General features: G+C 35.0%; 1 protein-coding gene across 3 annotated transcripts in view; it reads left to right on the top strand.

Moving 5' to 3' along the window:
- glra4a (glycine receptor, alpha 4a) overlaps nucleotides 1-12,756 on the top strand; it is a 271,453-nt gene extending 258,697 nt beyond the window's left edge. For all 3 annotated transcript variants that reach the window (XM_039766014.1, XM_039766015.1, XM_039766016.1), the window contains one exon: nucleotides 11,151-12,756. In XM_039766014.1, coding sequence (XP_039621948.1) covers nucleotides 11,151-11,444 — 294 coding nt within the window. In that variant the 3' untranslated portion in view covers nucleotides 11,445-12,756. The remainder of the gene's footprint in view (nucleotides 1-11,150) is intronic.
- The last annotated feature ends 1,050 nt before the right edge of the window (nucleotides 12,757-13,806 follow it).

The following is a 13,806-nucleotide window of genomic DNA, read 5'->3' on the forward strand; positions in this document are numbered from 1 at the left end:
GAACAGATGCAGATGGATAGAGAGTCAGCAAAACAAACCTAGAAAACCTATTGCAAGAGTGATTTGAGTGGCTATGGTCTCACTTCTGCAAACAGCTTCTTCTGCTTCTCAGAGGAGATCAGAAAAATGGAGTCTTGGTAGACGCTGTTCAGGAGTTCAACAGCAGATGCCATTGCAAGAGGCTACAACCAAAATATGGTTGGTTATCTCTGTGGCTAATCAAGTGAAACAAATAAGCTGTCTATGCAATGTTTGCAAGGAGGTCCCCAGGATTTGATATGATTGTAAAAGTAAGTCAACAAGATAGCAGTTGCAGCAGGTCTTAAAGCAAAAACTTGTATATAGAAGAAGGTAATAGGTGTCAAACGCATATGGGGCTTCAGCCATTTCTGTAGCTAAGGATGTGGTAAGTAGAAGAATTCTGTAGTGTCAGGACAGTAGGGATGAATGATTTCCAGCTGCGATTGTTGAAAACAGATATTGTAGGAATGTTGGTTAACATTTTTCTTCAGTGTTGCATGTAGCTTCAGAAATATACCTAAAGTCTGGTAGATTGGAGGAGTGATCTTCATTTTTATAAGGGGTCAAATATATGTGTTCCAATTTCAGGGAATCACAGTTCTGAAATGTCATTGGGAAAGCCAATGCCATAACACCAAAGCAGAAACACTGGCTGATAGTCAAATTTCAAATCCAAGAGGTGAAACAAGGATTCCATTCTGGATGATCTTTTTGCCTTTGCACAATATTTAAGGGCACCTGAAGTTTTCCAACCCTGTCTACATGTGGGTTTTTAGAACTGGAGAAAACCTATGACCTCATAATCTTTGGTATTTTTAAAAGGTACTATAAGAGCATAGGATTCTGTGGCCACTCCTGTGTACTATTTGTGGAGCAACAGGTGCATTTGCACACTTGTTTTTAAGTTCATTCACTTTATAGTGAATGTGACACTATGCTAAAGATACTTTCTGTCTCATCTCCTTCATGTGTTTTCTGTGAACAAGATATCAATGTTCAGCTGATGTATGTGGACCAGGAGAGTTGCATCTCTGTGCTGTTCCCTTATCAAAATGTGAGCTCAGGCATACACTGCAATGGTTTGAGGCCCGGTGTGACACAGTCGATGTGAGAACCAGCACTTTGCAATTTGCCTTTCTGCCAGAAAACAGATGATAACTCTTTGCAGTTTAAGGGCAAGGAGGTGTCCTAAGTGAAGGAGTTCAAGTACCTCTTGATGTTCTTCCCAAGTAAGAGTTGAAGTGATTGTGAGTTTGATCAAGGATTTAGCATGACGACCATAGTAGTGCTGGCGTTAAACCAGACTATGGTAGTAAGAGTATTGAAATCCACTATGGATTTTACAGGTAAGTTTTTGTAACTGCTCCAACATCATGCTTAGGTACTCAAAGATAAATTCCATTTTCTTTATTTTTAATACTTGTAGCACTGAGGCAAAATTAAGTCTGTTATTGTTGCTCTGTCTGCCTAACATCAGTTGCCTAAAAATGTAAGAGTTATATTTTATTATTTTAATGATACAATAATCTACTGTATATTCCCCTACCTTTAGAAAGCAGCAGAAACATTATTGAAGTGGCAGAAGTAATAAGGAGGCATTACCACTTATGGTATTTGTTGTTGCTTGTTTATGACAATTGTATTCTGAGTTTTTTCAGATAAACATGACAGAAGTTCATGGCACCGAAAACTGGTCACATATTACATGATGATTAGAACATGGTTGTTAGAATCAGTATAATATTCATGCAACAATAATGGTCTTAGAAACCTATAAATTAGGAACTAAGTCTTTGGAAGAAGCTTTGAATGTAACAATCAATCTAGACCCTTATCACCTATTATTACAGGATGTGAGTAATTACCAAATAAAAATAGGAGTGCAAGGCAATACGAGGGATTTTTAAGTAGAACAACTGCTTTATAGATCTAAAGGACTGAACATATAATTAGTGTACCCCTTGAGCACTTTCCATGGGAGGCATACTAGGCAAGATCCCAGAGCAGATGTGGAACTACAGTAACTGCAGGATTTATACTGTATATCTGTCTTGGCTGGCCTGGAAGCATCTTAGAATTCCTCAGAAGTGACTAGAAGTCAAATTCTGTGAGTTGCTAAGCCAATCCTCACAGCACATGTGGAGAAAGGTATGGTAGTGAGAGAGTAAGCATTACTGTAAGAATTTATAGAAACTGTAAGTGATAACATTTTTGTGCTAGTCCATTACCTGTCACTCACGAAGGATGCATCAGGAGGATGTATCAAAGGTCACTGCTGTTGGCTAAGCCTCTTTTCTGTTATTAAACAACAAAAATCATAGCTTTCTCACAGCATCCAGCTAGATAATAAATAATATTTTCATTTTGTTACTGTATAGAAAAGGATTTAAGTAAGTTATTTCACTTACTGCTCTCATGTAGAGTCATACTGTTTCTTAAACAATTCATATTCTCAATTTTTTCATGTCTCTTTTAATATCTTGCATGCATTTTACAAAACTTCTGTTCATGATAAATTTGTTTCACTTACTCATCATTTATTACTTGTCCAAGTTTAAAATAAGTATGCAGTTATATCATATTGGCCATCACTGTCCTTGAAAGATTAAAAGGGATTATCATATAAGACTCTCAACTAATAGTACTGGGTGGGTATGAAAGTGTAACTGAAGTTCATTCTGCATAGGACATTATTCTGATTTGTAGCCAATCATAAAAGGTGTTGGTGTTGATGATCCTTTCGTAGAAAATTCTAAAGAAGCATTAAAATGCTAATTGAATTAGTTACTGCGAGAAAAAAAAAGCATATATAGAATATTTTTATATTTATAATACTCCTTGGAGTAATACATTAAGTTATTGTTAATTATAAAGTAGTTAGTAAAATATATTGATTTTAATTTAAATTTTGCAAACATATATAGCATCAACTGTAGTCTAGCCTACTCTCTAGTATTATGCAGAACAATTTTCAAAAACTATAAAGTTTTATTTTTTTAAATGTTGTGATACATTTTCTTCCTTTGCAGTACTCCAATGCAACAGGAATATAGACTGGAATTAGGGAAAAATGTATTGGAACCTAGTCATTACATCTTGAGCGATGAAGTGTATGTCATACCTTGGTATGCTCTCCATGAAAATCCTGAAGAATACAGATGCATATGAAATTATTGGGTTTTTCCAACATTTCATTTGAAATACCATTTTGCTTTCTGGTTTGATAATATTTATTTTTGTGACAAATTGAATGCAAATCTGGAATTGTTTGCATCCCTAATTTTATAATGCCAATCTTTTAATAAACATTGTGAAGAAATAAACAAAATTCCATTACAATTGTATCAAGCACAAAGTAGGTTGATAAAAAAGTCGAATTTACACATTCCAGGATTGCTTTGAACCTTAAAATATACTGTTGTACCACTCCTCAAGACCCTTTTTCTGCCCGAGATGACATGATTATAATATGCCCTGCCGAACCCTTAGTAGCAGCTAACTATTAAAATAATAAATAAACCTGAGCAAGAGTGACCAACACTACTTCCTATTAGCCACTACAAGCAAGCACAGAACACACCAACTGTGATGAATATAATAATGTTATTATAGAAAAAGTAACTGTACACATACACACAAAAGTGATATGTTAATTACACACCCTGCGCTGTGGCACACCCCTCTTCTCTGTTTCCAGAAGCCCCAACAAATAAATCAATAATACCCCAAGTAACAGTTATATATAAAGTTATAGTAAACAAAGTGAAAAAACCATTGTACTGTACATAAGTTTGAAGTTCGTGCTAGCAAAGGATTCACTGAGATATAAATTTGACCAGCAAAATTAACACTCACAGTCCCTTTCCACAGGTCATTACGGCCCTGTCCCGAGTTTCTGCTGCTACTCTAACCCTTTCATTAACCTTCTCCCTACTGTACAGACGAACCCGGGTTCACCTAATGGCTTCCTGCAGGTGGTGTATTTCCTTTCTCGTTCTTTTTTTTTTCTCTCTCTGAATGCTACCCTCCCTTAAGGGCCCTCATTGACCCTCCAAGTCAGGTGGTCCCTTCAAAGCAGTCCATATCTTGAAAAGCCCTTGCAACTGAATGTATGTATTGTAAAACAATGAAAGGTACAAACAGACACTGACAGCAAATACATCCAATAACCGCTACACTGTTTTTATGTTTTAGCTGTAAAATGATGCCCTTTATAAACTCATCTTCTACATCATATTTTCAAGTCTTCTTTTTATGTATTATTTCATTTTTAACAATTATAGAACTCTCAGCAAATTAGTTTTGCTGTAGATAGCATATATAAATGAAACTGACTAGCTTAAAAATTGGAACTGTCCTGCTAACTTGACATGAAAACAACTGCCAATTAGAGATTAGAACTGTTACAATATTTTAATCAAGTAACCACAAAATGTTTATTTAAATATGGAAATTGCATGAATTATGGGTTATATCAATACCCTAGAAAAATCGTCATTTTGACAAAGGTTACAATGGTTGTAATATTTTGTTAAGCCAGCCGGTCAAACTGTAAACAACAATAAATACATTTTTTGTGGACTGACAAACTTAAAACATTGGCATAATGAACTGGAATTATCACAGCGAAAGAATGATAATTAAAATGCAGAAGCTGTAAAATGGAAATAACTGTAAACCAAATAAAAAAAATATTAGGCAAAAACTAAAATAAAACAGACAGAAAAAAGGCTCAATAATTAAAAAAAAATAAAATAAGCCTTAAAGGTTAAGTTGTCAGAGACTTTGTGGAATTTACAGCCTTGAAGCTATTTTAAGCAACTTGGCCTGAAGCAAAGAACGTTATCATAATACTATAAATACTTTTAACTGTTTCAGAACACTCACAAAGCATAGCAGTTTATGTTTTGTTTCCTTAGTTTGTTATGACTATCAGGACTAACAGAAATGGGATGGAAAGTGGATTAGTAATAATGTGAAGTGTAGTGGTCGGTGGACCAGGATAAAATGAAAAATATGCCAACAATTACCTACTCAATTAATTTCCTAAATGAAGAAGGAAGTAATTTATACCAACACATGTAATCAAACCAATCATAATCATATTTACAGGATGATATGCATTGCAAAAATCTTAGGTACCCATTAAAAATTTTAAAATGTTTGAAGATTAGACAGGATGTTCTCATCTATATACAGTATTTATTGAAAACTCTCATGTTCACAAAGAAAACTATTAAAGACAAAATTAACCCTCCTGTTACATTAATTTCTTAGGAACAGCAATGATGATCCTGGGTCAATTTGACCAGGGGCATGTTTAATTATCCAAAAGTGTCAAAAACCACAAAATCCCAATACACATTATTTATATCTCATTATTAACTCCATTACTAACCATTTCAATCAATATTTAGTGCAATGGTGTTCTTAACTTCTCACAGATCATGGTTCAATGAAGATAGTTCACTCTTTTTTCACAAAAAATGCATTTTAAAACTTTTTTTATTGTACATTGGAAAGACCTACGTATAAAATACAATAGTTTTTCATGAAATTCATTTTTTTTATTTTATTTTACATTTTTATTTTTTTTCTTGTTATGTAGTGATGTTGATAAACTGACACAAGACACCTCTTCTGTTCAGGGTCAAATTGACCCGCTGACTTAAAATCAAGACAAATGAGTCATGAGGATTTGTATTGTTTTAGAACCAGAAATGAACAAAATAACAAAACAACAAAATAAGAGATTAACAATATGAACACGGGGTGTGTGTATGTGTGTCTGTGAGTCTCCACAGCACACAAGTGACATGTCAACACGTTGTGACAGTAAACACTATGCAATGTTTAGAACCAGAAACACAAAAATGAATAGGTGGAAATGAGCAAGGTGCATGTGTGTGCATCTACAGCACAAGAGGGACATGTCATCACTGTGTGCTTTGTGCAAATGAATTTTGCACATTTCACACGGGTCATGCTCATCTTGACATCATCAGATGGCTTGCAGACCAGGCACCTCTTCCTCTTTCTTTTCCCCCAGCAGCAACCTAAGAACAAAGAAGAGGACGATGATTACTATGTTTTTTGCTGCTCCCAAGACACACACACTTACTTCCCTCACACACTGGTGTACTAGGTGAAGTCCTCTCCTGGATCTTGCTCTCTGTATCCTCCAGGGCTGTCACCTGTTTACTTCTGCTGCTCATTTTGTAAAGCTCTGACAGAGAGTATATCACATGTAGCCGCAGAGTGTAATATTGTTAGGACTCCCTTACTGAGAATCTTTATATGTTTTGCTTCTCCCCTGTGAGTGTCCACTCAATGTGATGGAGTTTGCCCACGGGAACAGAAAAGGTTCCCATCAAAAGTCATAGCAACCCCTGCATTCTCGCACTTTACAGATGAGGTCAATAGAATACGGAAAGGGTATGTGTGTGATTGGGGTGAAATATGCCTCACAGTTGCAAATAAACAAATAGTATTTGACATTTCTGACCCCTTTAACCTCCACTGTGCATGCTGGGTCAAATTGACCCGAACAGCACCTATGTAATATAAACATGTAGGGATGGGGCATTGCAAACAGGTGAAATGAGCCATTTTCGTTTTATATGTTGCTTACACTTATTAAGCCAAGCAGTAGTTTCATACCTATTTTTTTTTAAGATTTTTTAACTTTAAAATGGGTTAATTTGACCCGCAACATAACAGGAGGGTTCATTATTTGTCATCAGATATCTTAGAATGAAATGTATGCACATATTTTGCAGCAACAGTAGCTTTAAGGTTTTTGTTTAGGTCTTTACCAGGTTTGAATTGCGGGTATGTAAAGCAAAACCCAAGTAGACTGGCTTGGAAGTTAAGTGTTTTTGTTCCTATTACTTTACCAGAATTTACTCTTGGATGACTTCAGGCCACTTAAAGAGCATTCTTCTTTTCCATGTGCAAGGTCTTACCTTTCTTATAGTTGTTCATCTGGTACATCAGATCCAGAATGCATCACTGCACCATCGTTGAATCAGAATTTCCAAACATTTAACTGCACCTCATGCTCAAGCTGTGTTTAGACAGAAAAATTCCCACCTAGAGGTTAATAACATTTCATCCTCTTTCTGGTTTCAGTTTTTAGTACTAGGGTGTTGTACCGTGTTAGCCATTATGAATGTAGAGAAAAGCCAAGCAAAATGACACCTTTTATTGCCTAACTAAAAAGATTACAATTATGCAAGCTTTCAAGGCAACTCAGGCCCCTTCTTCAGGCAAGATGTAATCATCTGGTCTCAGTTTTAAAATGCTTATTTTTCAATAAGTAATGTCAACACACAAAATATTACAAAATAATCAGAGGATCTTGGTCTCTGTTTTTTTATCTTAATTACTTTTTCATACCTTTGGTTGTTTCACTATACCTGTACTGTCTTAGATGGAGAGGCAAAAACTGTTTTTTAAAAGAGAAGAACAGTAGATAACTGTAGTCAAATATTGGGCAAAGTCGTAACCAAGAAGTCTAATTGCATTATCATGAAGGCTAAACTCTAACCAAAAGTCAAAGTCTTAAGTCATAAAGGAATGTGGAGAAGCCAAATAAATCCCAACTAGAATTGCCAACCAAATAAAGTTCATCCAAATCTTGGATAATTATGAGATACACTCTGGCTTTTATACAGTTGCTCTAAAAATATTACACACAGTGCATACAGAGGTCCTTTGGGGAACGATTATCATGAAAATAACCAATGCGAAAGTACACAAAATGATGGAGCCCACAACAAAACAAATGTAGATGCGATATTAAGTTAAATAAAGTTTAAAGTCTTCACAAAAACCTTCTAGGGCAAAATAAGCATTAGCATCAAATTTCTTTTGTAATAAAACATGAATGTATAACTTTAAAGGATGTGAGAACCATAGTACTGTTGTGATATAGTGATTTCTTTAACTTTTAATAATTATTCTGAAGCTGATTTATTAAAGGATAAGTTTGATATTTTTCAAGTTTAATTTATTTCTTCATAAGCATGGTATTTAGATTAGATTAGATAAACTTTATCAATTTTCTACAGAGAATTATGTGCTAAAGTGAAAAGTTTTTTTTTTTTATTTAAAAAATTTCTTGTCTGTTCCAACAGTTTACAATGACGCTAATGGATACATGAGTCCATATGTGAATGACAAAGCCTTGAATTTACTGAATGCATCCATTGTCAAGCCAAACTCCAAAACAGTGTATCAATGTCATTTTAATAAGGGGGAAAAAAGCACAAAGCAAAACATTTTTGTTACATTTGTCCATTTTAAAAGGAGATGCACTTTAACCCACTGTTTGTCTTCTTCCATAGCATCTTTCAGGGCTAGTCCTCATCAAGCAGATATGAATTGCTGACTGTGTTCTGTAGATAACTAGGCAATCATAACAGAAAAAGGCACACTGACAATTTCTTACATTTCTTCGCTATAAATAATCTTATTTCACTATTTAAGTGGCCGCTTTCGCCATGAGGTGACATATGTTAACTGCTTCACTCTGTTTACCCATAGTCAGAGGCAACCCTTGTATCATTCTTTCCCTCGACTCATCGTCACCAGCTATGAATCAGGAGAACAACCTCAACATTCTTATACCAAACATGCAACTGTACCAGTAATCTGTCATGCAAAGTATGGAGATACAGCCTCTAAACAAGATGAAAGTTTACAGGCTCAGCAAATTAATGTGTCTGCATTCGGTGCTCTTGCTCGCCCAGCCCTAGACTACGGCCGCTGCTTGTGGAGCTACTTTTATGCTGGCTTCTGCAAGTAGCACAGAGATTTCTTTCCCACCTCATATAATTTGAATGCACATCTGTTCTTCTATTACAAGCCACGGCAGAACATAATTGTTGAAAAAACAGAAATGCAGAGGCAAAAGTAGAATTAAAAACAGAATATAGCTAGGTGGGCGGCACGGTGGCGCAGTGGTAGCACTGCTGCCTCGCAGTTAGGAGACCTGGGTTCGCTTCCCGGGTCCTCCCTGCGTGGAGTTTGCATGTTCTCCCCGTGTCTGCGTGGGTTTTCTCCGGGCGCTCCGGTTTCCTCCCACTGTCCAAAGACATGCAGGCTAGGTGGATTGGCGATTCTAAATTGGCCCTAGTGTGGGCTTGGTGTGTTTGTGTGTGTCCTGCGGTGGGTTGGCATCCTGCCCGGGATTGGTTCCTGCCTTGTGCCCTGTGTTGGCTTGGATTGGCTCCAGCAGACCCCCGTGACCCTGTGTTCGGATTCAGCGGGTTGGAAAATGGATGGATGGATATAGCTAGGTGCTGGGGGCATGTCGGCTTGTCATAACTTCACCCACATTGTTGGCTGTGAGCGGACAAGCAAAAAGTTAAAGTAATCGTACCTCAAGAAAAATAGTTCCAATAATCTGTGATAAAATAATTATTTCTAGTTTCATTTCATTACAAGGATATAAACACAAAAGTCATATTTTTTTAAATCAAAACCTTTGTTGCTTCAAAGTGGGCATATCTGGTAATGTTTGAGTCATTTTCATTCACCTATAAATATATGTATCCTTTAGTGTTAACTGTATGAATAAACAGCATATTTTTAAAATTTATAAAACATGCTTCACTTTAGGACATAATTTTACATAGCAAATTAATATATACCATGATTGTGAAGAAATAACTGACGTGAAAAATGCACAATTTTAATAAAATAGCATCAGAATAATTTTTAGAAGTTTTAAGGAATCACCAGATACAGTACAAGTGGTACAATAGTTCTCAGCATGGTTCTCAGTATTTGAATTGGCCTTTATATGCTCATTCATTTCTTGAGTCTGGCCTTACCACAAGACCTGTATTTGCCAAACTAATGTTCTCTATAAAACCAGGAAACCTTCTGCTTTTTTGTCACTAGACAACAGTTCACTTGTTTAAGAACGCCATTTGACCACGAAAGCATCATAGTTTTTGGAGTCTTGGGTTCAAATTCCAACTCAGGCACTGAATGTCTGAAGTTTGTGCATTTTGTCTCTCTAATTATTTTTTCTATTTAGATATTCTGGTGTTCCTCCAAATCCCATACAGGTTAGGTAAATGGTGCCTTTATTTAAGTTCTTAATAAATAAATGTTCATGTCCAAGTGAGGATGCATTGCATATATTGATACATCTTGCAGTGCATAGCCCTGCCTTGAGCCCAGTGCTGCTCAATTAGACTTAACTGTTTTTACTATGTGGGTTATAAGAATGGAATAATAATGCATAATAAAATCTCTATATTCATAATAAGATTTCTATATAGATTATTTATTGCAATCTGCAATACCTTACTTTTCAGTCAAAATAGATTTTTTTTTTAAAAATATGATGCAAGTAGTCTACAGTAAATTGATTTTGCACATGTCTTGGCATTTACAATACTAAACAGAATCAGGCATGAAAAAGTTTGCTATATTAGATTTAAGGGGGTTAAAATTAATATATTTAAAATAACTTTGTTAAACATTTTGATGAAAGTAATTAAAAAGTTTTTTTATTTATTTTGTCATGTTACACACATAATCAAATATTTATATTTTTAATCTTAATCACTTGCTGTGTATTTTCTTACATTTAATTATTTCCACATTATTTTATATCTTTGTATAAGAAGATACTGTTTATTAACTGATTTGTTACATTTTTGAATTGGTTGTGAAAATACTGTTAACAGACCTATTATTTAAATATATATTAAGCAAACAACATGTTTAAGTATCCCATACTACTCTAACATTATTTTATAGAAAACATGGTGTTAATATATTTAAATATAATATGCTTTTAAACAGAGAATAGCAATCTGATTTACCTGTTCTTTTAAAAAAACAAGTGAATTTTTTCACAATTCATCTTTCATGTTCTTTCACATTCAACCGATCTTTGGTGGAACATTGCCTCCTCATTTAAAATATTCAGTTGTTTATAGTCCTGAACAAAACAGCAATATCATATCACATTGTTTACTTCTTTCGTTTTCTGGTCTGGTTTATTACATTCATTCATCACCAAGATCATGCATTATATTGTAATATTTGCTGATGTGTCTGATTTGTTTCAGTTGCACGTTTCAATCTTTTAATATTACATTTTGTAGGAAGAAGAGCTGGTTCGAGAAAGCCGTGGCTTTTATTTCCGAGGCTATGGTCTGGGACACTGCCTTCAAGTCAAAGATGGAACTGCTGTTGAGGGATCTTCTGTCTTTTCTCCACCCCCTTCTCTCCCACCCCCCAAGGATACAGAAGCCATCCGCAAAAAGTTTATTGACCGGGCGAAGCGCATCGATACTATATCTCGAGCTGTTTTTCCTTTATCTTTTCTCATTTTCAACATCTTCTATTGGATCACCTACAAGGTGCTGCGGCACGAAGACATCCACCAGGCCTTGTAGGATGCATTATTTTTTTAGTCAAAACTGCCTGGAAGATTTAAACAAAAATCTAAAAAAAATTGAGCAAACAAATTCTCTTATAAAAATATTCCAAATTCATTTCTTGCTACAAGCTTACTGGTGCAGTATATTATAGAACTCAGAGATACAAAACATAGTGTTTTTTTTTTTAGAAATCTGTTTTCCATTAGGGTTGAAGTATTTTGCTCAGCAAACAAGACTAATTCTGAACATGGGATACTGGAGAACCAGCAACTGGCCCAACCATCTTGACAACCAGCAATGAAACTTGTATAAAGGGTTTTATCTAATGCTTATCAGCTCAAGTTTCCTTAATGTGCTTGTTCCTGAACAACTGCTGTTTTTGTCTATAAGGACACCATGTGAATTGTGAATTTGCTGAAGACTGTTCATAATAAGCTGCATGTTATTCTCCAAGTGAAGCAGCCTTTTTAGTATGCTTATATAAGATGGACAACAAAAGGTATACCTTTTTACCAGTCATGATCTATTTATAATGTTGTGAAACTACTCCATAACCAATTAAGTTTTAAGTGTTTTAGCAGGAAAGCAAGCAAACAGGGAATTGCAATAGTCGAGATGAAGCACCTGTTTCATCATACAGAGACTACATAATTAACAATGATTTATATAACCATTAAATAGTAAATAAATTTACACTACTGGTTAGGACCATATATTTACATTCATCACACAATGAACATAATTAAGCCAATTTGAATATGTTATGTTATTATAGATAAAACGGAATTAATTATATGTAAAAACCACAAGGCTGTCTGTATGTTAATGCTGCAGATCCACTGATAACCAACGGTGATGTGTTTGTTCAGTTTCACGTGAATGTGATGGAAAAAATTATGTAACTTCAGCAAATGTCTTATAAATACAGATTACAACAGTGTTTGGGACAAACATTTCAACTTTACACTAAACAGAAGAACACGTATTTCATCCGTCCATTCATCCATTTTTATAACCACTTATCCAGAGCAAGACTGCAGGGCAGTTGGACCCCATCCCATAAATATTTCAAGTTTTTGAAATGTATTGACACTTAAAGAAGCCGTACACTGTCACATGCAGACATATCATCCTTATCATGAAATGGGAATGGGGAGCACCCCATAAGGCACCTTTAGGTCTGTCCCTTGGTACACAAAACACAAGCTTCTTTCCACTACACTTACTCTGCTTATTTAAATATCCAGTGTGATTAAAAGTCAAGCAAAATTAACAGTACTAATTTTTATTTACTGTATATAGCACCTTTCTCAAACACAAGGATGCTTTACACAAAATTAAAAAATAAGAAGACAGACACAAGAAACAATAACAAAACAGAACAAAGAAACATATAAAACATTCAAATTGTATACAAATTAAAAATCTAAGCCTGAAAAAAATATTATTGAAACAGGACAGTTTTCAGATAATTTTTGAAGGAGGAAACTAATGAGCTGGCACACAAATGTTGAGGTGAAGAATTCAAATGTGGGGAGCTTTAACAATAAATAATCTGTTGCCCCAGGAAGAAAGGTTGCTCTTTGGAACCATTAGGAGTCCAGTATCAGAGGACCTAAGGACACGTGGGGGATTTTAGTGATGAAGTGCTTGAACAAGATATGATGGCGCTAGACCATGTAAAACCTTGTAAGTAATGATGGCAAGGTTATATTTGATATGTAAGGAAACAGGCAGCCAGTGCAAATGATAAAGGACAGGAGTGATGGGTTCTGAACGCTTGGTGTATATGACAGTTGCATTCTGGATATATTGAAGTCTACTGAAGCAGGCAAACAGAGAATTGCAGTAGTCAAAATGAGATGTAATTAAAGAATTTCCACATTTCTATTAATGAAACCTACATTCTATTATTCTGTTTTTATCCTTTCATAATAGCATTTAAAGGAAACCTATTGACTTTTTTACTTTTTCTTTTACACGCTAGAAGGAAAACATTTAGATTTTTCAAATGCATGGTGAGACTATATGTTAAATGAAATATTATCTTTGCAATTTATTCTTAATATGTGTACATATGAAACACACTATACATGAATATCAAATAAAAATACATTAATTAAGAGTTAGAGAGAGAGAGTGAAAGAGAGAGATAGAGCAAATGTGGGAAATAATGTCATGTACATCATTAGAACCAGCATTTTTCTTTCAATTTCAGGTAAGCTCACTTAGATGGCTTCAGTTATTGCATGTGACAAAATGTAACAGTTAATAAATAATAAGTACATGTTTAGGACAGACATCAGTGCTGGTTAAAGCCCGTATGGTATTGTAAGCAGAATGCGGAGGGAGTGGTTTAGTTACTGAAGCGGCACAC

Source organism: Polypterus senegalus, chromosome 10 (genome assembly GCF_016835505.1).
Source record: "Polypterus senegalus isolate Bchr_013 chromosome 10, ASM1683550v1, whole genome shotgun sequence".
Lineage (NCBI taxonomy): Eukaryota > Metazoa > Chordata > Cladistia > Polypteriformes > Polypteridae > Polypterus > Polypterus senegalus.